General features: G+C 40.7%; 1 protein-coding gene across 4 annotated transcripts in view; it reads right to left on the bottom strand.

Annotated features, from left to right (window-relative positions):
- The window catches only part of NR5A2 (nuclear receptor subfamily 5 group A member 2), a 154,816-nt gene that overhangs the window by 61,923 nt on the left and 68,655 nt on the right, over positions 1-24,238 (bottom strand). For all 4 annotated transcript variants that reach the window (XM_032288650.1, XM_032288651.1, XM_032288652.1 and 1 more), the window contains one exon: positions 8,461-8,580. In XM_032288650.1, coding sequence (XP_032144541.1) covers positions 8,461-8,580 — 120 coding nt within the window. The remainder of the gene's footprint in view (positions 1-8,460; positions 8,581-24,238) is intronic.

Genomic DNA, 24,238 nt, shown 5'->3' with positions numbered 1-24,238 from the left:
TACAGCATAATGGGAAAGCCCAGTTGGTACTTGACGCTCCCATCCTTTTTTTTACTGGAGAGCTCTCAGGCAACCAGATACTCTTTTAGGTGCATTTAATATTTGCAGCAGCAGCAAATTTGTCTGGGAGGCAAGTCCTCATCTGCCACTCACCCAGAGCCGACTGTATTAAATTTTTATATTTATTGACATTTCATTACCATAATTGACTGCACTTGCTTCTCTAGGAGAAGGCACAGGGCTGCCTCCTAAGCAGCAGAACGAGTCCCCTGAGTAGAATTTGCAATTAAAAACAAGGCAGAATGGATTTTTTTTATTGTGTAAATATGATGAGTTGAATTTTCAGCTTTAACTAGAGAATACTGGGTGTACAGAAAGCTTTTTCAAGAGTGAGAAAAATTATGAGTCAGTGGAAAGATGACCCCCAAAGGTGTCAATCAGTTTATATCGAGTCAACTATGCATGAAAAAGCCACAGTTAATGTGTGATAGAGGAAAGCTCTTGCATCATGTACAGCACTGTCTACCTGCTTTATCCAGGGGCTGGCATCGATGCACTAAATTTAAACATCAAGTGTGGTAAGAACTCCTGTGGTTTCTGTTTCAGAGTGTGTTAAGGAAGGGTCAGTACATGGGTAACCTGAACCCTGAGCTGGAAGGAGACGGGACAAGCTGTTGAACTCTGTGGAGCACGCTGGGATTATCTGCAGAGCACACAGAGTGATGTCTCAACTATCATTTTGCCAGTTCTCTTACAGGAGAACTTTTTACTTCAAGGGAAGTCCTTACTTTAAAAAGGTGCCTGTGCTATAAATTCTTTAAAAACTGCACATGGTCAACTACTTCGGACAATAATAATACAAATTTTATTGAGACTAATGGGATAGAGGAGTGAATGAGTGCAGGAAGACCTGATGGGGCAGCAGCGGTGGCAGAAGCCTGAGACTAGGTAAGAGGCCTGAGCCAATGCTGCCTCTTACAAACGAAGAGCCTTGAGCAAGTACATATAAATCTCCATCCCTTGGTGACCTCATCTTTAAATAAGGGAGCTAAATTAGGTGATAATAGTAAGGTATCTCCCACTTCTGTGATTATCAAGAAATAATCATAGATGGGACAGGACTATCAATTTAAGCTTGGAATCAATGGAATGCATTGCAGCTGTAATTTAACATATACACAGTTTTTAGTAAAACTCACTACTTAAGATCTGGGCACAGTGGCTCACGCCTGTAATCTCAGCACTTTGGGAGGCTGAGGCAGGTGGATCATCTGAGGTTGGGATTTCAAGACCAGCCTGGCCAACATGGTGAAACCCCATCTCTACTAAAAATACAAAAATTAGCTGGGCGTGGTGGTACATGCCTGGAATTCCAGCTACTCGGGAGGCTGAGGCAGAAGAATTGCTTGAACCCGGGAGGCAGAGGTTGCAGTGAGCTGAGATCACACCACTGCACTCCAGCCTGGGTGACAGAGTGAGACTCTGTCTCAAAAAAACAAACAAAAAAGAAAACAAAAGAAATCACTAGTTAAGGCCTGAACCAGGAAGACCATACTAAAATGAAACATAAATATGTTGGTATGAATTTTCCATTATTAAGATGGAGTTAAGGAACTATTGGTATGTATAGTTCTAACAGGTGTATAATAATAAGTTCAAATACTAGAATTTCATACTTGAAAATGTAGTACACTGTAACAGAAAGGGATCTAATTTGTTTCATATGATTACATATTTAGTGAGAGACCTTTAGTGAGATGGACCTCAAAAAATCAATTGGCTTACCAACAACTTTATAGCTATACATTTATTTACATGCTAATTTGAAAGCTCAAACATGCTTATTAAATGCGGGCTTAGAAAACATTTCTTTCAAGGATAATTTATCAAATTGCACAGCTCCAAAGAAGAATGGGTGATTTATTCTTGAAACAGCATACAGATCTCCAACTTCCTTACATTTTATTACAAACATAATTATATGTTCATTGTTGAATGCAGAGTTTGTGCTCATTTCATGAGCAGCTGGCCTTGACTTTTATGTACTTAGTAAAATTAATTTATTGCTCTCTTACGTGCAATCTTTGTGTCATTAAATTCAAGGGAGATATTGAAGAAATACTGTAAACTGATGTCCCCTTTGGATAAATTTCACTCATCGTGAAAGTATAAACAGTTTTAGCTAAATTGCTTTTAATTCTAATCACTGAAATTTTGATGACTTGTATATTGTAAGATGCCTGTCATTTTAATATGATACACAATAATAGAAGATGATAAGTTGCCAGTAGACCTTTCCCTTAGGATGATGTTACAGTGGCTGTTAATTAGCTACAATATGCAAATACTAAAACCTGACCCCACTTCGAAGTACATTATTATTTTATACATACATAGATATATGTGTGCATATGTACGTGTATAGTTTTTGAAATATTGGATAGGAAAGAATTCTTTTCATAACTATAAGTTGCTACTATATAGAGCATTTGAAGTGCTTAATATTATTGATAATCATAATTTCCTTTTTACTTAATAAGGCTCTTTAACATACCTTTATGTAGATGCCTGATTCAAAGACACAATTAAAACATAATAGGTAACTTTAGGGTTAAGTGAAACACTGAATTCTCATTTCAGTATACAATGTACTGGTGCCCTGGGCTACTCTTTGCAGTGGAACTGTCTCTAGTTCTGAATGAACTATGAACAGATTCAATTCTGCAAATATTTCGTGAGCAAACTTGTGAGCCACTGGGCTTAAGAGAAAGGCTGTGCTATTTTATTTACCTTTTTTCTCTTTTCAAGCTCCAAGGAGCAGTTTCCTGGTCAGTCCCTCATTTTTTAAAATCTAGGCTAGTCTTTTTCTTCCTCCTCTGCTATGACAAATTCGCCATATTATTTACAGTGAGCTGTATTTAGTAAGAAAAAGCCAGAAGACCAGGCTACGGAGCGCCTGGGGTCTTGCATTTCTGTTTGTCCGAACGGTCACTATAAAGCAATGTGTACATATGACATACATGCTTTCAACATGGTAGAAAATCACTGTCTGGTGTTCCCTTTGTTTTGAGACTTTGTTCCTGATATTGTGGACTAAGGCATACTTAATATTCCTATTTGCTAATCTCAAAATACTCAGTATTAACATTGTCATTTATTCCAGAAGTAAACATTTTCTCAACAGGGCAGTTGGGAAAATACTGGAAGTAAACCTGGATATCTATAATGAGTGAATTGGGAATATTGTATTTCTCCTGGCTGAGGATGGAAAAGGTGGTGAGTTTAGTTAAAGTTTCATCCAGTAATTGCTTGTCACTGTTCTTCTGACCTAGAAGGATTTTAGCAGTGTCTTCCTCAACTTGCAAAAAAGTACAATCAAATATCCTCACTTTAGCGGTAAGGTACTTCCTTATAGAAGCTGAATCATCTGGACAGCTTTGAACACCCGTCTTGTTCTCTTTGTACTTCCTCCTCTGAAATTTCCCCACACTTTCTCTGACCCTGCGTAATGGAGCTTACATGTGAAAGTACACAGTGCAAAGTTCTATGCAAAGGGCAGTCATTACAGTCATTGATTAGGTGGATGAATTATGTCTCTTATCACTATTGGCTGCAGGGCTGTGTCTAATTTTTTGCCCCTTACATCTTTGATCTCCCTTCATTTATCAAGCCATCAGAAACATTTGTTTTAAACTAAGTAAAAAAATGTATTTATCTCCTACAGGTGAGTACTAAGTTGCCTTTAGGGGAATTTTGCATGCTGTATTGGAGTAATATCATTTACTTTTCCCCATGACATTAACAACATGGCCTTCATACAGCGCGTCATGGAAACATACTTCTAGGAGTGTTTTAAAGTTCACATTCCACACAAATCCATGATAGTAGGTCAATATGTCTCTGGGGCAGGTGAGTTATTTTATTTAGAAAAATGAGAAAAATCCTCATTTTGTTTTCTCCAAAGATTGGAAGAGAATTCAACAAAAACAGTTGATTCGAGTAATGGCATTATGAGTGATTTTTTTCTTAGTTTTACTTTTTTTCTTAACATTGAAATAATTTTATAACATTAAGCAATAATCACATTAACATTGCTTGTGAATAACTTAGATCTACTGTAACAACATGCTTACAATGCCATATAGAAAATTCCCTCCAAAACAAACTACTAAGTAAATCACAAAAAAGTGTATGCATTTAGTCTCAATAAAAAAGGAAATGAGGCTGGGCGCAGTGGCTCACACCTCTTATCCCAGCACTTTCGGAGGCTGAGGCGGGCTGATCACCTGAGGTTGGGAGTTCGAGACCAGCCTTACCAACATGGAGAAACCCCGTCACCATTAAAAATACAAAATTAGCCAGGCATGTTGGCGAATGCCTGTAATCCCAGCTAACTGGGAGGCTGAGGCAGGAGAATCGCTTGAAGCTGGGAGTTTGCAGTGAGCCAAGATCGCACCATTACACTCCAGCCTGGACAACAAGAGTGAAACTCTGTCTCAAAAAAAGAAAAAAAACAGGAAATGAATTTGTTTTGCTCAGAATTTCTGTAGAGTCTGTCGTGCACTGGAATTACACGTGAAGACCAAATGAATTGCCTGCATGAAGTTGAGCTCTGCAGCATCTGTGAATTATCCAGATCAACAGTATGACATGTTGGTGAAGAACACAAACTCTGGCATCAGTCTGCCTCGATCTGACCATCTGTTCTACCACTTACTAGATGCATCTTGACCTTGAATCAACCACTTCATCTCTCTTTGCCTTGGTTCCTTATCTGCCAAAGGAGGATAATAGTCCTTTCTTCCTGGGGCTGCTGAATCGATAAATGTCACTCTTGCACTGGCCTAGTTTGGAGGACTTCTGATTTATATGTCAGCATTTCACAAAATTCTTCCTGTAATTCTTATTGCAGTTCTCTCAGGTAGATACCATCATAGTACCCACCAGACAGCTGAGGATACTGAACCTCAAAAGGTATAGGGACTTGCTAAAGGTAGCCAGGACGTTTTGGAAAGGGGACATGAAAACAGGCTGTTCCAATTCTAAATTACACTGTACGTGTGAATCTTGCACACACACACACCAGAGAGCACATATTCTGCACTAGCAAAGAAAATACACTCTAACACAGCTCAATTGTTATTGAATTATAAACATAACAGGAAGAAGTTCTTTATTTTTTTTTTGCTTCCTTCAACTACTTTCATATCATATATGTATGATATGAAATATATATATGATAAATGTATATATAAAACTCAGACTGTCCTAAGTAGACTCCATTAGAATGACCCCGGATTGCCTATACTTATGTATCTAAAAGTGAATACAATACATTAAAGTGAAGCTGAAATAGTATATAGATATTAGCAAACTGCCAAGCCAAAAGAATTCATATAAAAGAAAATTAGCATTACAGTCCACGGTAGTCATATGGATATATATATATGATATATATGTGATATAGATACATGTATGATATATATATTCTAGCTTCCCACCTCTTTTCTTTTCTATTTTTTATTCATTTTTTTATTTTTTATAAGACAGGGTTTCACCATGTTGGTCAGGCTGGTCTTGAACCCCCGACCTCAGGTGATCTGCCTACCTTGGCCTCCAAAGTGCTTGGATTACAGGCGTGAGTCCCTGCGCCCAGCCTATTTTTTATTTTTATTTTTTGAGATGGAGTCTTGCTTTGTCACCAAGGCTGGAGTGCAGCGGCACGATCTCGGTTCACTGCAGCCTCTGCCTGCTGGGTTCAGGCGATTCTCTTGCCTCAGCCTCCTGAGTGGCTGGGACCACGGGCGCCTGCCACCACACCCGGCTAATTTTTTGTATTTTTAATGGAGACAGGGCTTCACCGTGTTCACCAGGCTGATCTTGAACTCCTGACCTCAAGTGACCCACCCACCTCAGCCTCCCAAAATGCTGGGATTACAGGCATGAGACACTGCTCCTGGCCTCTTTTTTTTTTTTTTTTTTTTTTAATAAATCATCTTTTTCTCCAGCATATTGCTTTACTCTTACACTTAATATATTCTTTTCCTTCCATTCATCATTGTTTTAATTACCTTCTTAAAACTGGTCTACACTAATTTATTGTTGCTGTAGCAAAAACCTAATTTTCCCATCTTCACAATCAGGGAAGTATTTATAATTCTCAAAAACATTATACTTAATTTGTTTTAATCAAGCAGTAAATCAGGTAATATTTATGATGTGCCTAACATATTCAGCTTTGTGATAGGTCCTGTGAGGATATAATAAAAGAAGTATACGTATATGACCCTGCATTAAGATATCTGTCTCATTCTGATAGAGAGGTTATACGCTTTTGAAGTCTTCCTTTGTAGCAGTTTTGCTGCCATGCTATGAAATACAAGAAGCACAGAGATAAGTTCAGAATGTTTTGTCTAGATATTCCGCAAAAGAAAATAAAGACGTCTACCATAACTGCCATAAATGAGAATGTCTGATTACAATAAATCATTACTAGGGTAGTCACTGGACTGGATGAAAAAAAGTGAAGGGAGGGGCTTTGACCGACCTATGGCACACTTTAAAGGGTGGGGAGGGGAGCTGCAAGAATCCAGACTGCAGGAAACATAAGGAAATGACTATTTCTCCACCAGAGTTCCTCATTCAGTTCTGATGACAAAACACAAAGCACCAGTAATTGATGCGAAAAACTGTATTACCATCCACTCCTGGATTGGTGTTGGTTTTGAAAATCAGACAGGCAAGAAATGCACTTTTCTCTACTTTTTAAATAGTAATCACCCTCACCCACGAGCAGCACTTAAGGCAAAATGAAATGTGAAATAGGAAGTGTTTCTAAAGAGCAGGAATGGAAGTGCTTTGAGAGAAAGAACAGCACAAACCCATTTCATTTCTGAAACTCAGAAGGAAATGAAATCAAATTAATTTGTGGGTCCAGTCTTGTATTTCCAACGCAGCTCTTAGTTGGGTGAAGGCGGGAGGCACATCCAATGATTAGGCTCTGAAAATGGGTACATTTCCTCCAAAGACTTGGGTCCCAGAACGAAAATGTCAAACAAAACTCTGAAAGTACAGAAAGTCAAACCCATTGGACTGTATTTTCTCCTCTACAAAGCTTTTCTCCTGAGGGTCCAATAGCAAGGACCAGATAGTGATGGAGATGCTTGAATTGACCCCATTTGCAAAAACTCAGGATAGTGCTTGCTTTTAATTTGATTGGGAAATTTCGATTTATTAATAATACAGCAAATGATGTGGAGACATCCCTTCATTTCCAAATAGCACTGCTGTGGTTTCACAGCACATAAACATTTATGACTGGACGTAAAAGATCATGGTGCCTGAGTACTGAAGTCACCGCTGCTGAATGAACAATGCAGTGGTGCCCTGAATAGGTATGACCCGAAGGAGTGAAGGAATCACTGTGTTCCAAGCATGTATTTAAATAGCTCATCAGCTGTAGAAGGGAGGGTAAGAAACTGGAGAGGCTTGCCTAAATTCCTGTAAACTTGCAGTTAGGTCCATTAAGTAGACTCTCTCTGAAGACATCCACAAAGCTGTCTCTCCTCCTTTAAGACTTTGTTCAAATGTCACATTTTCAATAAAGCCAAACCAACCATTCCTATTTCACAGCACAACTGATGGGTCACGCTGCAATACACATCTGTGGATGAGTGTTGATTTTCCTCTAATTGGTTATTTCTTTTTTCTTTTTTGTTCAATAGCACTTTGACCTTATATCACAGGCGTGTTTCTTAGTAGTATTGTCCACTATCAGCTTCTCCCTCCTACAACATTAAGTTCCATGAGGGCAGGGACTTTTTTATTTTGGTCACTAATATATATATACCAAAACCCCAGAAAAGTAACTAGCACATAGTAGGATGTTCAACAAATATTTGTTGGTCAAACAAATATCTGCTCAGAAGCATACAGGACCTAACAATAATTTTTTTCTTTCTCTCTTTCATTTGAATGGCTGGATCTTGATAACTGAAATTCCTCTCCCTTCTCACTTGCCTTTATATCAGCTATTTCAATTATTCGTGACATCCGAATCCAATTTGTTCACCAATATTGTTCCAAAATGGTGATGATTCCACAAGTTATAAGGATTTAAAAGAGTTGACAAACAACTGTGGTAGGTTAAAGCAGAAGCTCGAGGAAAAAAGTCCTGGACACTAATCATTACATTTGATTTGCCCGTTCTTTAGACCCTTGTAAGCAGAACTTTCAGTCCCAGCAGACTGGAAGCAGCAGAATGCTTATGATTATGTTTGCTTTTACAAGTTTAACTGTAATCATCAGAGCAGGAACAGAGTGCACCAAGTCATCTTTTCTAAATTACTGGCAGCCAATCTCTCCCTTTCAAAGGACAAGAGTGCTTCTGACCTAGTTAAATTTCTGCCGTTCTGAACATGCTTAATAAAAAGATGCTTTTTTTTTTGTCTCGACACTCACTTGTTGCCCAGTAACCAGGAAGATGGAGCCTTCCTTTCCATGTACCACTTGTCGGTAAATGTGGTCGAGGATTAAGAGCTCGCTCCAGCAGTTCTGAAGCAGCTTCATTTGGTCATCAACCTGCAAAAGAAATAGAAAAAACAATGACATTGTTATTCACTACTTTTTTGTTTTTGTGTAATTTCCAATATAAGAGGACTCTATGCAAATAAGAAAGTCTCCACCCACAGTCTCTGAAGCACAGGTGCCCAGAATTGATTTCATTCTCCTGACAATCATGATTTTCATTTGGACATGAAACATTTTTTAGGACACATGTAGATACTTAAGGTAAGTATATTTATAATCAAGGAACTGCTAGGAATGTGCACTCCATTAAATTGGTCTACCTAACATGAATAGAGCTATTAGAGATAGGTCCAGGCGCGTCAGACTGTCCTGAGTAGACCCTATTAGAATGACCCAGATTGCCTATGCTTATGTATCTAGAAGTGAATACAGTACATTAAAGTGAGCTGAAATAGTACATAGATATTAGCAAACTGCCAAGCCAAAAGAATTTATATAAAAGAAAATCAGCATTGCCGCCCGCATGACTTTTGGAGGCAAACATGCACTGATTTTGTAACCGGTGTTATCTGCTAGTGCAGCCGTGCTGGACTGAGGAGAACCCTCACCACGCATGATGCCAGGGCTCACTGGAATTTCTTTGATAATTTGGACAGTTTTCTGTTTCTTACCTGAAAAACGGGTCTGAGAACAGTATCTTCCTTACAAGGTTGCTATGAGGATTACAGTGAAAAGTGCTACATTATAATGGACATCTTGTCCGTGTTCCACCTTGCCCTCCAGGGAACTGCATTCTTCAACGATGAATGACATCTACCTCATGTCCAGTCCCCATATCTAAATATGCACAGCGTATTTATCCATTTCGGTAGCTATTTGTTTCAGCTTGCTTTTTGTTTTGTAATGTTTACCAGGCAAAACCTTGGTGTACCCAAATGTGATGGCCATGTATAGACACATACACTATACATTACTGAAAAAACAACTGACATTTATATATCATGTGATTTTTTTTTTTTTTTTTTTTTTTTTAAAGACAGTGTTTCACCATGTTGGCCAGGCTGGTCTTGAATTCCTAACCTCAGGTGATCCACCCTCCTCGGCCTCCCAAAGTGCTGAGATTACAGGCATGAGCCACCATGCCCAGCTGTCATGTAATATTTTAAAGAGCTTTTGTGTATTTTAGATTTGACTTGCAAAACATGTCTTTCAAGTTAGCAGACCTGATACTCATTTTTTTTCAGATGAGAAAACGGGAGTGTCAGAGAGGTTCAGTGGGGTATGTCTAAAGAATTATTGGCCAAGCGCAGTGGCTCATGCCTGTAACTCCAACACACTGGGAGGCTGAGGTGGGCAGATGACTTGAGGAAAACAAAGATTTGAGGCCCAATTCCACACTTTCTAGCTAGGAGAGCTTGGTCAAGCAGCTTAATTCTCCAGCCTTATATTTTCTCACCTAAAAATATGTGAGTTGCTGGGCACCGTGGCTTCATGCCTGTAATCCCAGCACTTTGGGAGGCCGAGGTGGGTGGATCACAAGGTAAGGAGTTAGAGACCAGCCTGGCCAACATGATGAAACCCCATGCCTACTAAAAATAGAAAAATTAGCCGGGCGTGGTGGTGCGCGCCTGTAATCCCAGCTACTCGTGAGGCGGAGGCAGGAGAAATGCTTGAACCCGGGAGCTAGAGATTGCAGTGAGCCAAGATCATGCCACTACACTCCAGCCTGGGTGACAGAGAGAGACTCCGGTTCAAAAAATATATATATATGAGGCAGGTCTTGTAAAGATGCAATGAGATAATGGATGGGAAAGCCCGTTGTGAAGCGTAAAGCAATACACAAACGAAGAGTTAACACTGGTGGAAGGATCCCAACTGGAGGACCACGTAAGTGCTGTTTAGAAGGGAAAAAGACGTGGACGCTGTTTTTCTCTATCCTGGACTTGCCCTCTGGAGTCCCTTTCCATGAAGACTGCCTTCGTGGAAGCCTGTCTTCCCCTCCTAAACTCCATCTCTCTCTATTCCCTTCCACTGGGTGTGGAAGCTGCTTTTCTCTCCTGGATTCGGTCTTTCTGGATTCTCTCACTCAGTGTGAGAGTTTGCTGTTTCTTTCTCTCTCCCTCTCCATTCTCTCTCTCTCTTTCTAAATAAATCACTTTCTCCAAATGAAAAAGAAGGGAAAAAGAAATTATTTACAGAGATCGAAGCTATAATCAAGCCCTGTGATCAGGAAAAGGCATTCCCAAGCCCATCTCCATCAGAAGTGTTTCAAACCAGTATGTTCCGAGCAAAACAGCGACATTCATTAAGTAAACAGCTATTGTTGAGAGCCAATTCTTTGGTAGTGGTAAGTGCCAGGCCCTAGCATATAAGGGTGGACAAGATAAACACAGTCACTGCCTTTTAGGAAATGATTCTGGTGCAGGAGAATGTTCACCCAAACAGTATTTAGTGGTTTAGTTGATAGTGGGAGTTCACATTTGTCTTTAAAGTCTCCAGAATGCCACGTGGTTTGACAGTCCAGGCAGTGGGCAGCAGCCTAGGCACCCTCCTCAAATGTTCTCTGCCAACAGCTGCCCCAAGGAGCTGTGGCCTAATGACCTAGCAATATGCATGTCATTGCATGCAGAGCAGATTCTAGGAACTGATCTTCTCAGGTGCTAAGGAGTGATTTCAAAGCCAAGTGCACTTTGCTCCCCCTGGGTTTTATTATATTCTCATACACAATCAGCATCTTATTCCAAATTTATTAGTCTATGATGGTAATTTGGTTTCATTATATTGTTCTTCTATGATGTGAAGTATTAGTTATGCATTTAGCATTTATTTCAGGAAAGCCCCAAATACTTTACTTTGAAATTGGCTCCCTAGAAACAATTACCATACATGCTGATGTTGCATTGAATTTCCAAGTGGGTGGGGGACTATAGAATCCCCAACGTCCCTTTATGGACACCTAAAAAGGATTCCAGCTTAAGAACCTATTTATACAACAAGAAATTTATGATTCCCATCTTGCAGGTGGAAAAAATGGAAGAGCTAAAAGACTATCTTCTGGCCATGTACAGAAGGAGAAAAGGTGAGTGAAAATTAAGAAGTATGCCAGCCAGGTGTGGTGGTTCACACCCACAATTCCAACACTTTGGGAGGCCGAGGTAGGAAGATTACTTCAGCACAGGGATTCAAGACCAGACTGGGCAACAGAGGGAGATTACAAAAAATGGTAAAAATTAGCCAAGTGTGGTGGCACACACCTGCTACTCCGCAGGCTGAGGCGAAAGGACTGCTTGACCCCAGGAGTTCGAGGCTAAAGTGAGGCATGACTGTGCCACTGCATTCCAGCGTGGGTAACAGAGCAAAACCCTCTCTCTCTCTCTCTCTCTCTCACACACACACACACACCCCCCAGAAGTATGTCCTCTAGAGCCATCTCATAACGGATCTTCCTCTTCATTTGCATTTGATGGCTCCTGTCCTTCATATGTAACTTGACAGAAGTAGTTATGGTAACAAGAGCTTGCCACAGTTAAAGTATACTAAAATTTCAAGACAACCATCTGATGGCCGAGTGCCATGGCTCACACCTGTAATCCCAGCATTATATAGCAAAACCTCTCACTAGTGGATCATTTGAGGCCAGGAGTTCAAGACCAGCTTGGCCAGCATGGTGAAAACCTGTCTCTACTAAAAATACAAAAATTAGCTGGGTGTGATTGCTCATGCCTATAATCCCAGCTACTTGGGAGGCTGAGACAGGAAAATCGCTTGAGCCCAGGAGGCAGAGGTTGTGGTGAGCCGAGATCATGCCACTGCACTCCAGCCCGGGTGACAGAACAAGACTGTCTCAAAACAAACAAAAACAAACAAAAAACAGTCTGACTTTTCTTAGCTTTCTTTTCTTTTAGGATGTTGAGGATGCACTTCAAAATCTGCATATCCCCTTTTCCTCTGCTTCTCTAAAACTTGCAGGAATAGGTGAAATTGAGCCTATTTCCTACAATTGGTGCTTCATTTCTGTTTTATATTCTGTACTGTTCACATTATCCTGTCTTCCTTCGTGTCTACTAGGGGATCTCCTATAATCTCCCTGCTTTCACTAAGTATTGTGATTGTCTGCTTAGTTTTCTGCCCTCCCTGAGGGCAGGGGCAGATTCTGAAGCTACAGCTCCCAGGGCCTTCCATGGTGCCTGGTAGAAAAAAAACGCCACTTAATAGATGCTGGCTAAATGAAGGAACATATGACCGAAGTACTTTTACTTCTGCAATTTTCTGAGTGTCTTGCGCAGCTAGCCCACCACATAAGCAAACAACTTTCTCATTGTTTGTAGAATTAATGACAATCTTTACAGGGCAGTGACTACCTCAGTGACTCGCATCTGACCCTTCTCCCACGTGCCTTGCAGGTCTGCACCCACAGCTGGCCCTTGGTTAAGACTCGGCTGATTGTAATTTTAACACCCAACCCCCCCACCCGCACAATTGATTCCTTGTTTTAATACTCTCCAAGCAGGTTTTCTATGCCAACATTCCATTTCATTATTTTCCATAATTGATTATGTGATATTTTATATTATCTTGAAATTGGTGAGTGTGCAGCTTCCGGGTGCTTTGGATGACATAGTTTTTATGCAGCTCTATGAATTAAAAAAATAGAGTAAACGTGATGGTTGGCTTGTCCCCTATTTCTAGATGAAAAATGTTGGCAATTTTGAAAATTTTTTATTTTTTAAGACAAACAGAGTTATGGGGGTGTGGACAGAAGAAGGAAGGGAAGAAAAATAATCTACTTCTAAGCAAATTCTCCAGGTATTAATGCCGTCAATAAACAATTTAGAGCAGCATCTAGGGGTTCTGGGAAGACCAGTGAAGTGTAAGCTCCGCATGATACAGCAAAACCTCTCACTGGTGGTTAGCAATACCACCTCATATAACCTTGTGTTATGAGCTGTAATAAAAGGAATGACTTATCTCGGAAACCTAGTTACTCATCAGAGAAACTATTTATATTGATATTATAGATGAGGGTGTAAAGGAATACAAATCCCATATTGTTATGAAGCACAACTTCCCACAACCCAGAACGTTAATCATTAGAAACTTGTGCATTCTCATAAGAAGAATGAATCTGGCCAACAATTAGAAGAAGAAAAATGTGTAGATCTTTGTCAAGCCCATATTTAGCTTATCAAAACCTTTTACCAGTCTAGCAAGTGGGCTGTTATTTTACTTTCCTTGTTGTGGAGGCTTTTTAAAATTGACACCATGGATCCTTGACTTCCTGCGCTCAAGCAATTCTCTCACCTGGGCCTTTTGAATAGATAAGACCACTGGAACTCACCACCATGCCTGGTTAATTTTTTTCCTTTTTTTATAGAGATGAGATCTCACAATGTTGCCCAGCCTGGTTTCCAACTCCCGGACTCAAGGGATCTTCCTGCCTTGGCGTCCCAAAGTGCTGGGACTATGGGTGTGAGCCCATAGTTTAACCATGGCGCCTGGCCAGTGGTTAAAGATGAAGAAAGATATTTTAAAGAAAACAGTCTACAATATGGACTGGTACTTTTAAGTAGACATGAATTCATTTCGCATTTCTGATTGTTAATTTTGGTATGTCAGGTCTTGTGTTAGAAACTTGAGGGAAAACAGATTGTTAAAATACAACCCCTGCCTTCCAGAAACTCACACTCCAGTGAGAAGAGACAGAAGTGTGAATCTATTATTATAATGCCATGTGCACAGGAGAAACGGGAGTATTTTACACCATTCCACTTCTTGGGGAAGAGTCCTGGGGGTCAGAGAAGGATGTGATAAAGCATGTTTTAAATTGTAGAATCACGTAATAAACTTGTTTTTTCTTTTCTTCTCCATATTTCCTGTTAGAATAACCCTTGGGACAAAGTATAATTTAGGGAAAAAAAAAAAAAGAATTTGGGTGAGGTGGCCCACGTTCCTGAAATCCCAACACTTTGGGAGACTGAGGTAGGAGGATCACTTGTATCCAGGAATTCAAGACCAACTGGGCAACACATAAGACCCCGTCTCTACAATAAAATAAAATAAAATAAAATAAAGTAAAATATAATATAATATAGTAAAAAGCTAGCCAGGCATGGTGGCACACGCCTATGGTTGAAGCTACTTAGGAAGCTGAAGTTGGAGGATCACTTGAGCCTAGGAGGTCAAGGCTGCAGTGAGCCATGACCATGCCACTGCATTCAGCCTGGGTGACAGAGCAAAACCCTATCTCAAAAAAAGAAAAAAAGGTCAGGTATGGTGGCTTATGCCTGTAATTCCAGCACTTTGGGAGGCCAAGGTGGGCAGGTGACTTGAGGTCAGGAGTTCGAGACCAGCCTGGCCAACATGGTGAAACTCCGTCTCTACTAAAACTACAAAAATTAGCCGGGTGTGGTGGCAGGTAACTGTAATCCCAGCTACTCGGGAGGCTGAGGCAGAATTGCTTGAACCCAGGAGGCAGAGGTTGCAGTGAGCTGAGGCCATGCCACTGCACTCCAGCCTAAGGGATAGAGTGAGACTCTTAAAAAAAAAATAGAAGCCGGGCGCGGTGGTTCAAGCCTGTAATCCCAGCACTTTGGGAGGCCGAGGCGGGTGGATCACGAGGTCAAGAGATCGAGACCATCCTGGTCAACATGGTGAAACCCCGTCTCTACTAAAAATACAAAAAATTAGCTGGGCGTGGTGGCGCGTGCCTGTAATCCCAGCTACTCAGGAGGCTGAGGCAGGAGAATTGCCTGAACCCAGGAGACGGAGGTTGCGGTGAGCCGAGATCGCGCCATTGCACTCCAGCCTGGGTAACAAGAGCGAAACTCCGTCTCAAAAAAAAAAAAAAAAAAAATAGAAAAGGAAAGAAAATGGTTTTGAAGATGCTTCAGAATCATTACAAATTAAGTACAGCTGTTATTATTTCTTTTCCTATTTCTGGCAAAAAAAAAAAAAAATCCCTAAGGATGAATTTCCATCTCTTTTTGTAACAATGATGACATTTATAGAAGTTTGTTCTGAAGACGGGAGAGAAAAATTAAAACCCAAACAAATCAAAATCAACTTAACATATCTTAAGGTAGGGCGGGCACACAACTGCATTAATCCTCTACTGTTTTCGTAAAGAACACTGACGATTATCTGTAATAAACTGCTACAAAGTCCAAGAAAAAATGATTTCACATTAGCAATGATTAAACAAGCACTAAAAACACTACTATACGAGAGGACTAACAGCCAGTAAAACCCCATAGTCCATTGTTGAAATACCCAATAGATTTATAACCAGAAGTTCTTCCCTGCCCAGAGATAACTGGGGGTGATTCCAATGTGCTTTCTAATTGTGCTGCTGCTATTCCATAATACAAAGTCCTGTCTGTCAACACTTCCTCAGACAACTGAGCTATTCTGGCCTCTTTCTATGTTTCTCCAATGGAGCAACAAAGGATCTCCCCCAACCTCCTTTTGCCAGATCTGGACTCTCAGGAGGAAAGCAGGAGGTGAAGAGGTTTAACTTCACATCTACCTCTTGTCCATTCCCACCAAACCCCACTTTTCATTCATTTCATCTCCCATCTACGTCACGACAGATGGTCCCCCGAATCTGGACCTACGCTGTCTCCACGCTTCTTCCTCTTGCTCTGTTTCATCATACACAGTTATTACCACTATCTCTTTTGGTCACGCTGTTCCTTTGGACAATCACCTCTTCCAAATTCCCTAGACTTCTCTTCGAAAGTCTTCACCAAAACAGATCTCCCCAATCAGTGTCTGCTGGGAATAGATTATCGGTGTGCTTACTTCTCTTCCAGCCGAGGTTGGCCTGGGGCAGCCGGAAACTGGGAGCAGTTGCCTCTGACTGTGAGTAACAGCTTTGTTGATACTGCTGTGACATGTGAATATTATTTTTTAAATGTGAGCCATATAATGAAAACGATGGAGAAGTGTTTCTTTAAATGTCCTTTCCCATGTTAACTTCAGCTCTTACTCCAGCCTAGTTCTTTGGTAAGCATTGTCTGTCTGCTGTAGGTATCTTGTTACTTGCTACTTCTGCTACCACTGTTGGGAAACCCTTACATCGTACTCTTAGGCACTGTCCTAAAAGCTTTACACGCCTGTAACCCCAGCAATTTGGGAGGCCAAGGCGAGCGGATCACCTGAGGTTAGGCGTTTGAGACCAGCCTGGCCAACATGGTGAAACCCAACCTCTACCAAAATACAAAAAATTAGCTGGGCATGGTGGCATGTGCCTGTAATCCCAGCTACTCGGGACGCTGAGGTAGGAGAATCACTTGAATCTGGGGGACAGGGGTTGCAGTGAGCAGAGATCACTTGATTGCACTCCAGCCTGGGTGACACAGTGAGAGTTCAACTCAAACACAAAACAAACAAACAAAAAGGAGCTTTCACATACATGAACTCATAACAACTCGATGAAGCAAAACTTATTAAACGGGGATTATAAAATCCCCATTTTACCAATGAGGAAACTGAGGTGTAAAGTTTAAGTAACTTGCCAAATGTCACACAGCATGAAGCAGCAGAGCCAAGATTTAAAGAGTTCATGGTCCTAGCAACAAGACACTTAGCATTATACCTAACCTAAAATATCCATCAATGCATTGAGAAACCACTCTAAAAGCTGCCTGTTTCAGGAAGTCTTCCTATCCCATGTTATCATTCCTACGTTCAGGTAACCTTTTGTAATATGTTAACCTGCATTAATTGATTTGGGTTGTGCAAAATTCTTTAGAGTAAGGGGTTCAAAACTTGAGTGTATATAGACTGACAATTAAATCGTACACAACAAGTTTTCATTACCTTGGAGGCCAGATTTTTGGAAGTTCATAAATTGGGAATGGGAGTAAAGGGAAGTCAAAGTGGAAGTAAGCGGAGGTAGGGGTGGCGGTTAGTGGCTGTCATTTGCTGACATCCTTAATCTCCAGGGAAGCAGGGCCCCCTCGGTCCTGCCCGACCTTCACATGATTAAGTAGAGCAGCAGTTGGGAAATGAACACGATAGCTGTCAGCAGAAGAGGGAGACAGAAAACCAAACAGGCTGGTCCTCTGCTCCTTGAACAGCTCAATTCAGAGCCACTCAGTACAGGAAGTCAGAGGCCCAGACTTCAGGAACCCCTAAAGGAACCACTCTGTAACCCGGGTCCAACAGTGAGCATTCGCAACCATGACAAGTCATCAGGAACGTGCTTTTCAAATCCCCTGTTTAAAAAGTCACGGAATGGTGCGATTTGTAACAGAGTCTTCCATCGAAAGATTTTAAAATTCTTTCAAAGTGCAAATGTCTCCAAAGTTAAGTTTCATTTATCCAGAACATCCAGCCACAAGGCATATGTGGTATACCTAGCCCCCGGGGATGTTAAATGTAACAGTGCTTTAGATAAAGATAGGCGCTGGCCGGACGTGATGGTGCACGCCTGTAATCCCAGCACTTTGGGAGGCTGAGGCAGGCGGATCACAAGGTCAAGAGATCGAGACCATCCTGGCCAACATGGTGAAACCTTGTCTCTACTAAAAATATAAAAATTAGCTGGGCATGGTGGCATGCGCTTGTAGTCCCAGCTACTCAGGTGTCTGCTGAGGCAGGAGAATCGCTTGAACCTGGGAGGTGGAGGTTGCAGTGAGCAGAGATCGCACCACTGCACTCCAGCCTGGCGACAGAGCATGGCTCCATCTCAAAGAAAAGAAAAAAAAGATATGCTAATGTCACTTATTAAATGTCGGTTTTTAAAATTTATATAAATGTGAGGTAATTACATAAGTGAAAGACATCTTTGAGGTTTACAGAACTGTATGTAAATGTTAAATAGCACTGTGAAGAAACATAATCACCAGGGTATACAGTGTAATTTAATGTGCTTCTTTTGCATAGAATTGTAGCTACGTTCTCAGAATTTGTCAAACCAAAGGACAAAGCTTGCCAGCTTTTATTCTTCCTCATAACCATATTTCAAAATGCTTCTTGTTGAAATGTTGATTAATTATAAACTAATGATAAGTTCATCATATCTGGGGACTCAAATAGGAATTGTTACTCTGCAGTCCTGGTAGACATTTCTGTTTCTTAAGTTTCCATATATAGCCACATATAATTTGTATGATCTGATTAAGGTGGGCACTAACAGGTTATGGGATTATTTTTGCTTTGTGGCTTATGGAATCAATCACATCCCATTGCTTTGATGTCAAAGCACGTACACATGTGAAGAGAGAGGAGGAAAAGGAAGTCTCTGTCACTCCTAGAAGGCTAGTTTTCCCATACTTCCCGTAAGAGTTGTGCTTGACATGATGATTCAGATAGCTTGGTAGGGGTGACTCTTTCATGAAATTGCAAAGTAAAGAATGTAGGAATTAGTGTATTGACAAACTTCATAGCCAACCTAGGCCCTGATTTTTTGAGACTGGTATGAAAAAGAATAATTTGTACAAGGGCATGTTTAACCTAGGTTTCATTTAGATACGGATAATTCACATCCCTAAGAAGAGATTTGGAAGCAGCTTATATGTGAGATGAATAACTCACATATAGGATGAATGAGATACATGAAGACATGGAGATAAAGGGAAATAATGGCGGGAAAATAAGTCAAAGCCAAGGATCAGGGTCAGCCCCAAAATCAGCTCCATAAGAGATGTTTGTTTCAGTCGTTGGAAATGAGCTACACTTTGGTTCCTTGTATCCAGAGCAGCGTTACTGACATGACTTCTAACATACACGAGATGACAATCAAAGCAGTTATCTGCAAAACAGCTTCTCCTACCACTGAACTCCTGAGCAAAATTTGTAGGTTTGTCCAAGAGAGAATTCCAGATTGTGTAAATGGGACTCTAAAAACATACTCACGGTAGATACAATATTTAGCCTCATAGAGAGTGTTCCTTTGAATGCCTTCAGTGGATGCTGATGGCAATGCTAAGAGCCAAGATAATTTGGTCCCAGAACACGACTTTCTAATGGACTGTTTCATTACAAAATACTTACTGCATCAGGAAGTATTTCCCGCTATTATTTCCCTTTATCTCCATGTGTTCATGTATCTCATTCATGCTATATGTGAGTTATTCATCTCACGTATAAGTTGCTTCCAAATCTTTTCTTAGGGATGTGAATTATCCGTATCTATATATGTATACATATAGATATCTACTGTTTAATTATTGGCTCTACAGAGTGTAATACTTTGTATGCTTCCTGATGCAGTAAGTGTTTTGCAAGGCTGTGTCTCATTGTTCCAATTCATTTGTAAGCTCCTTGAGGATAACAACGAGGTGTTACATTCATTCAAGTCTTGAGAGTGCCCAGCACTAATATATGTTGTTTGACAATACAGACAGTACAGAAATGGAGAGAATGCATATATTTTAGGCTCCATTATAGCAGACGCCAGGGCTGTTAAATAAGGAAATGCATAGCTTTGGAGCTCAGAGACCTGGGTGCCCATCTTGGTATTCTCACAAACCAGGTAACTCTGGGCAAGGAACTAAAACTTAGCAGCCACTCTATTGAAAACACCACATAGCAGACACACTGTTAAAAATACCTAAACTCAAATCCAAATAAATAAATAAAGGCAAAATGGGGGAGGTACTAAATGAAGTACAGAGGAAAAGATTTCAGGTGATGCAAAAGGTTGATGAACCAGAAAAGAAATATTTTTAAGTAGATTAATGAGAAATATTTTCCAGTGCCTTCTCTTGCTGAGTATCGTTCCATTTATGACCATTACCTGTTTCTAGTTCTCCAGTTTAGAAATCTCCTATGTATAATTAAAGCAATGTTCTCACATGTCTGACCTGGCAGATAATATTCAAGTAATGAAAACGAAATCCTTCTCAGTATATGTTTTCCTTTGGGTTGCTTGGGATGTCAAGAAAGCAGTTGTGAATATGATGGTCATTTTTCTAATTGCACAATGAAGTTATGTTTGTAATTCTCATTTTCTAGGCACCACCTTTAAGGCAACAATGCCACCAGCCAAAAAAGAATACCAGGTGTGCCGCAGGCCCATCATCTGGATATCAGTGATTATGGCATAAATTAAGGAAGATTTTCGTTTCTTTCCAGCTTGTAAAATAGATGCACAATGGAGGTCCTTGGGATAGCAGGGTTAAGAAGAAAGGGAGAAGATGAGGGATATACTTTTTTTTTCCCCCGGGTTGGTGTCTTGTTCTGTCACCCAGGCTAGAGTGCTGTGGCATGATCTCAGCTCACTGCAACCTCTGCTTCCCGCGTTCAAGCAATTCTCCTGCCTCAGCCTCTCAAGTAGCTGGGATTACAGGTGCCTGCCACCATGCTCAACCAATTTTTGTATTTTTAGTGGAGACGGGGTTTCACCATGTTGGCCAGGCTAGTTTCGATCTCCTGACCTTGTAATCCGCTTGCCTCAGCCTCCCAAAGTGCCAGGATTATAGATGTGAGCCACCACGCCGAGCCAAGGTGAGGGATATCTATAGTGCATGCTCTGTGGCTCTCTCAAGGTCATTTAATGCAACTTCTTCCTTTATAGATTGCTTTACAAAGCCAGGGGAAAAAAAAAAAAACCTTATAGAGGCTAATATGTCCTTGGGTCTTTTTTGGCTGGCTGCTTCAATCAGGCAATTGGCCAAAGAAAGGAGGAAAGAATTCAAATGGCCTAAATATTACTCACCAAAAGTACAACTGAAATTAGGGCAGAGGCAAAGGAGAGGTCCCTAAGGACCGTTCAGTGATGGGAATTCTCTGGGCACAAAGGCTCCTGGGAGAATTCCTTTGCTCAGTTCCCTAGGGACGAGTAGAGGGCTTGTCCCTTCACACAATTTAAATTTCCTCTTAATGTCACAGTGCTCAGTGTACAGCCAGTCTGTGCCTTCAGAGACTCCCAGAAATGGATTCATAGAAAGTAGTAGCAATTGAAGATGGAGTTCCAACAGTCCAAGTTTGGCCCTAAGCTGCAGAAGCTTAAGTCTAGGTAAACAAAACAATTTCTGCTTTGTTAAAAATTTCTTAATAGTGTAGAATGGGAAATATTTATGCCAGTGCTATAAACACAGGCATGCCATCAGTAATAGGTCCGATCTAATTTTCTGTCTTTGACACTGTGAATGGTGTCCCCTCTCATTACCTGGGCTGGGGACACCCCCATCCTGTTGCATGCTGAATCACACCCTGGTACTAGCTCACAGCAGGTGCTTAATTAATATTTGCTAAATCAATGCTGAAAGTATCTAATAGCTTCATTTTGTTCAACGACATCATTTTATAGAAGAGTAAACTCAGGCTAGGTGGGCTGTGGTTTTAATAAGGCTACTCAGGTGCCAGAAACAGGATGGGAATCCAGGTGTTCTGAATCCAAGCTCAGTGCTCTTTCACTATGCCTCTTTCATATAAGAATAAAGAACAATATTATTTTTTTTTCCTGTAGGTTATTTTCAAAAAATATAATATTGCCCCAGTTTCTTTCCTACAAGGAAATACATTAATGGTAATTTGATTTCTCTATTTGAAATGTAAAGAAATTGTGAAATAAAGTCTTTGGAAGTTTACCAAATACAAAATCACAGATACCAAATGATAGAACCTTGGAATTATCTGGATATAAAATCTAGATAGATGCTTCTTTCCATTTGGGAGAAAGATAGAGAAAGTGATTCGGGATAAGAGAAGAACTGAGACCTAGCATTTATTCTGGGTCCCAGTCCCAGAAGACCCAGAGGTGAAGTTGCCAGTGGCCCCTGTTAAAATTGCTTACAGCTGGGCAGGGTGGAGTATGGGCACCCACCCCCCTAGACAGCCCAAATCTCAAAAGAAGGGACACTAGTATCATGGAAACATCATTCACAATATTGTAAGGTACAAGTTCTGACTAATATTTTAGTTCTCCTGTCCTGGCCAGTTAAATGGGGGAAAACATTCTATACACTTCAAACTAATGCTTTTGAAATCAGAATCACATTAGCTAGATTTTTGGCAAAACCATACCTAGTTCTTTGACACTCTCTGAAGAGGGTGTGTCTGATGGCATATTTCCTATTACCTGTATTTTCATATTCTTCCTAGTCTAGATTAAAGAAGAATATGCAGGCTATGATACTGTGCTGCCTCTCCCACCCCCACCCAACACACACACCCCCTACACACTCCCTTCCTAAGACATCCACATTGCCCCGTTGAATCTGTCGCCATGAGGCAAGGACTCTGAAGGTCAGTCCCAAGACAGTCCCTTTATGTCTTCCATATTTCTAGATAGCCTTTCCTTTACTCATTCTTAGTAACCTCTACAACTGTTGGGTTTATATCTGAATATAATGATGAAAGATAGCACATCAAGATCTGTGAGAAGCTACGCACAGCATGGCCATCCTGATATCCAAAAATAAGTTCCCCAAAGGTGGCTGAGAAGTGAAAGACAAAATATTGAATTTTGTTTTCCCCGTTGTTCTCATCATAAAATGGGAGCAATACCCTTAGTATTAAAGGAATGCACTCCGAACAGAGGCGAGCGACCAAGGGAGTTCTTTTTTCTCCCTCGTAAGGGAGGGAGAAAGAGAGAACTCTATCCCTTCCCATTGCCTTTGGCTTTTACACAATCGGAATAATATGCTGGAGAGGAGGAGTGGCAATAAAAGTAAAAAAAGAAGAAATAATATTCCAACAAAGGCTTATTTTAAAAAAAGAACTAGTACCCAATTTAAGTAGTTGATCTTGTGTGTGTTTTATTTGAAATACGAATCACACAGAAAACGGGTATGATATTTACGGAAAGAGATTGTTTCCATTTTCCATGTGCATACACGGTTCTTTGAGGGAACGTATTTTTCAAGAATAACTGTGTTTCTAGAGGTATCTTCTTGGCTTCTCAGAAGCACATGCTTACTCATGCATGCAAGTTATGCTTCACTTAACGATGGGGACACATTCTGAGAAATGCATCATTAGGTGATTTCATCCTTGTGTGAACAGCAGAGAGTGAGCCTACGGAAACCTAGATGGTGTAGCCTACTATGTACCTAGACTATAGGGAATAGCCTATCACTGCTGGGCTGCAAACCTGTACAGCATGTTACTGGGCTATAATACAATACTTACAATGGTAAATATTTGTGTAACTAGAAAATGAGCATTAAAAATACAGTGTTATAATATTTTGGGACCACCACCATCCATGCAGTTCATCATTTATGAACGATGACACCTCACTGTTATGCTGTGCATGGCTGTACTGTATGGTTGGCTCTTCAAAGACACGCTGCTCCTACAGAGTGAGTTGGCTGGCTGTTTTGCTGGAGTGGGCTGGTTAATTCACATCAAACAAGGTAATTCAGCCAACTCATTAAATCAGTTAATTTTTTAATTGAAATGACCGACAGTTTCTGGCTTGTGTAGATAGATAGAGGCCTAGAGAAGGGTTTTTACTACATATCAGTCATACCTGTATACCACAGTCTGTCTCACACCGCTGATCATGCAACTCATACCCTATTGTGCTTGCGTGTCACCAAAGCCTCATAGGCTGGGTGCGGTGGCTCACGCCTGTGATCTCAGCACTTTGGGAGGCTGAGGAGATAGATGACCTGGAGCCAGGAGTTCAAGACCACCCTGGCCAACACGGTGACACTCCGTCTCTATTAAAAATATAAAAAATGAGCCAGGGGTGGTGGTGCACACTTGTAGTCCTAGCTATTCAAGAGGCTGAGACAGGAGAATTACTTGAACC

This window comes from Sapajus apella, unplaced genomic scaffold, assembly GCF_009761245.1.
Source record: "Sapajus apella isolate SASKATOON/1434 unplaced genomic scaffold, GSC_monkey_1.0 scaffold22, whole genome shotgun sequence".
Taxonomy (NCBI): Eukaryota; Metazoa; Chordata; class Mammalia; order Primates; family Cebidae; genus Sapajus; species Sapajus apella.
The sequence above is the reverse complement of the archived record's forward strand: the minus strand, read 5'-3'. Positions and strand labels throughout refer to the sequence as shown.